The sequence below is a fragment of the Alligator sinensis genome, unplaced genomic scaffold (genome assembly GCF_000455745.1).
Source record: "Alligator sinensis unplaced genomic scaffold, ASM45574v1 scaffold1511_1, whole genome shotgun sequence".
NCBI classification, from domain to species: Eukaryota; Metazoa; Chordata; order Crocodylia; family Alligatoridae; genus Alligator; species Alligator sinensis.
The window spans coordinates 298,746-299,470 of NW_005843139.1; the positions used below are offsets into that span (position 1 = coordinate 298,746).

At 58.2% G+C, this 725-nt stretch overlaps 1 protein-coding gene across 1 annotated transcript in view; it reads left to right on the top strand.

The window, feature by feature from the left end:
* The window catches only part of LOC102375250 (glycogen synthase kinase-3 alpha-like), a gene marked incomplete at its 5' end in the record, with an annotated part of 9,588 nt that extends 9,472 nt beyond the window's left edge, over positions 1-116 (top strand). The window contains one exon of the mRNA XM_025193956.1: positions 7-116. Coding sequence (XP_025049741.1) covers positions 7-116 — 110 coding nt within the window. The remainder of the gene's footprint in view (positions 1-6) is intronic.
* Between the last annotated feature and the right edge of the window lie 609 nt (positions 117-725).

The window sequence follows — 725 nt, forward strand, 5'->3', positions numbered from 1 at the left end:
CCCAAGATGGCTGCCCTCCACCCCAGGAACAGGCCTACGAGAGCAGCCAGAAGTACAAGGAGGGCAAATTCATCATCGAGCTGAGTCACATGGTCAAGGACAACGGCTGGGACTGACCCGTCGCTGCAGAGACCAGGCCTCGCCATCGCTGTGGACACTGCCAACGGGCGGTGGGGGGACCCTTGTTGTTGCCATGGAAACCACGGACACTGCCGGCAGGGGGTGGGCCCTTAGTCGTTGCTAAGGAAGCCAGGTCTTACTGTCACCATGGATGTCACCACCAGGGGCTCGGGCCATTGTTGCTATGGAAACCATGGACACTGCTGCCAGGAAATGGGGCCTAGTTGTTGCTATGGAGACCAAGGACACCCCCAGCAGGTGAGGAGGAGGGGGAAAGCAAGGTGTTGCCATGGAAACTAGCCCTTACTGTCACCATGGACGCTGCCACCAGGGCGCTTTGTCATTGCTCTGGAGCCCAGGCCTTATTGTCACCCTGCTCTAGCCACCCTCCCAGCAGTTGCCATGGAGACTGCCATGATGTATATGTGGGGGTTCATGGCTGCTGAGGAAAGCAGCCAAGCTGTCTCCATGGTGATGAGGCATTGCTATTGCTATGGGGACAGCTGGGGGGTGGGGTTTGGCTTGGCCCTAGTTACCTTGGCCCTACTGATCCCAGTGGAGGGCTTAGCTGTTGCCATGGTGACAGCTGGAGCCTGTTGTATATG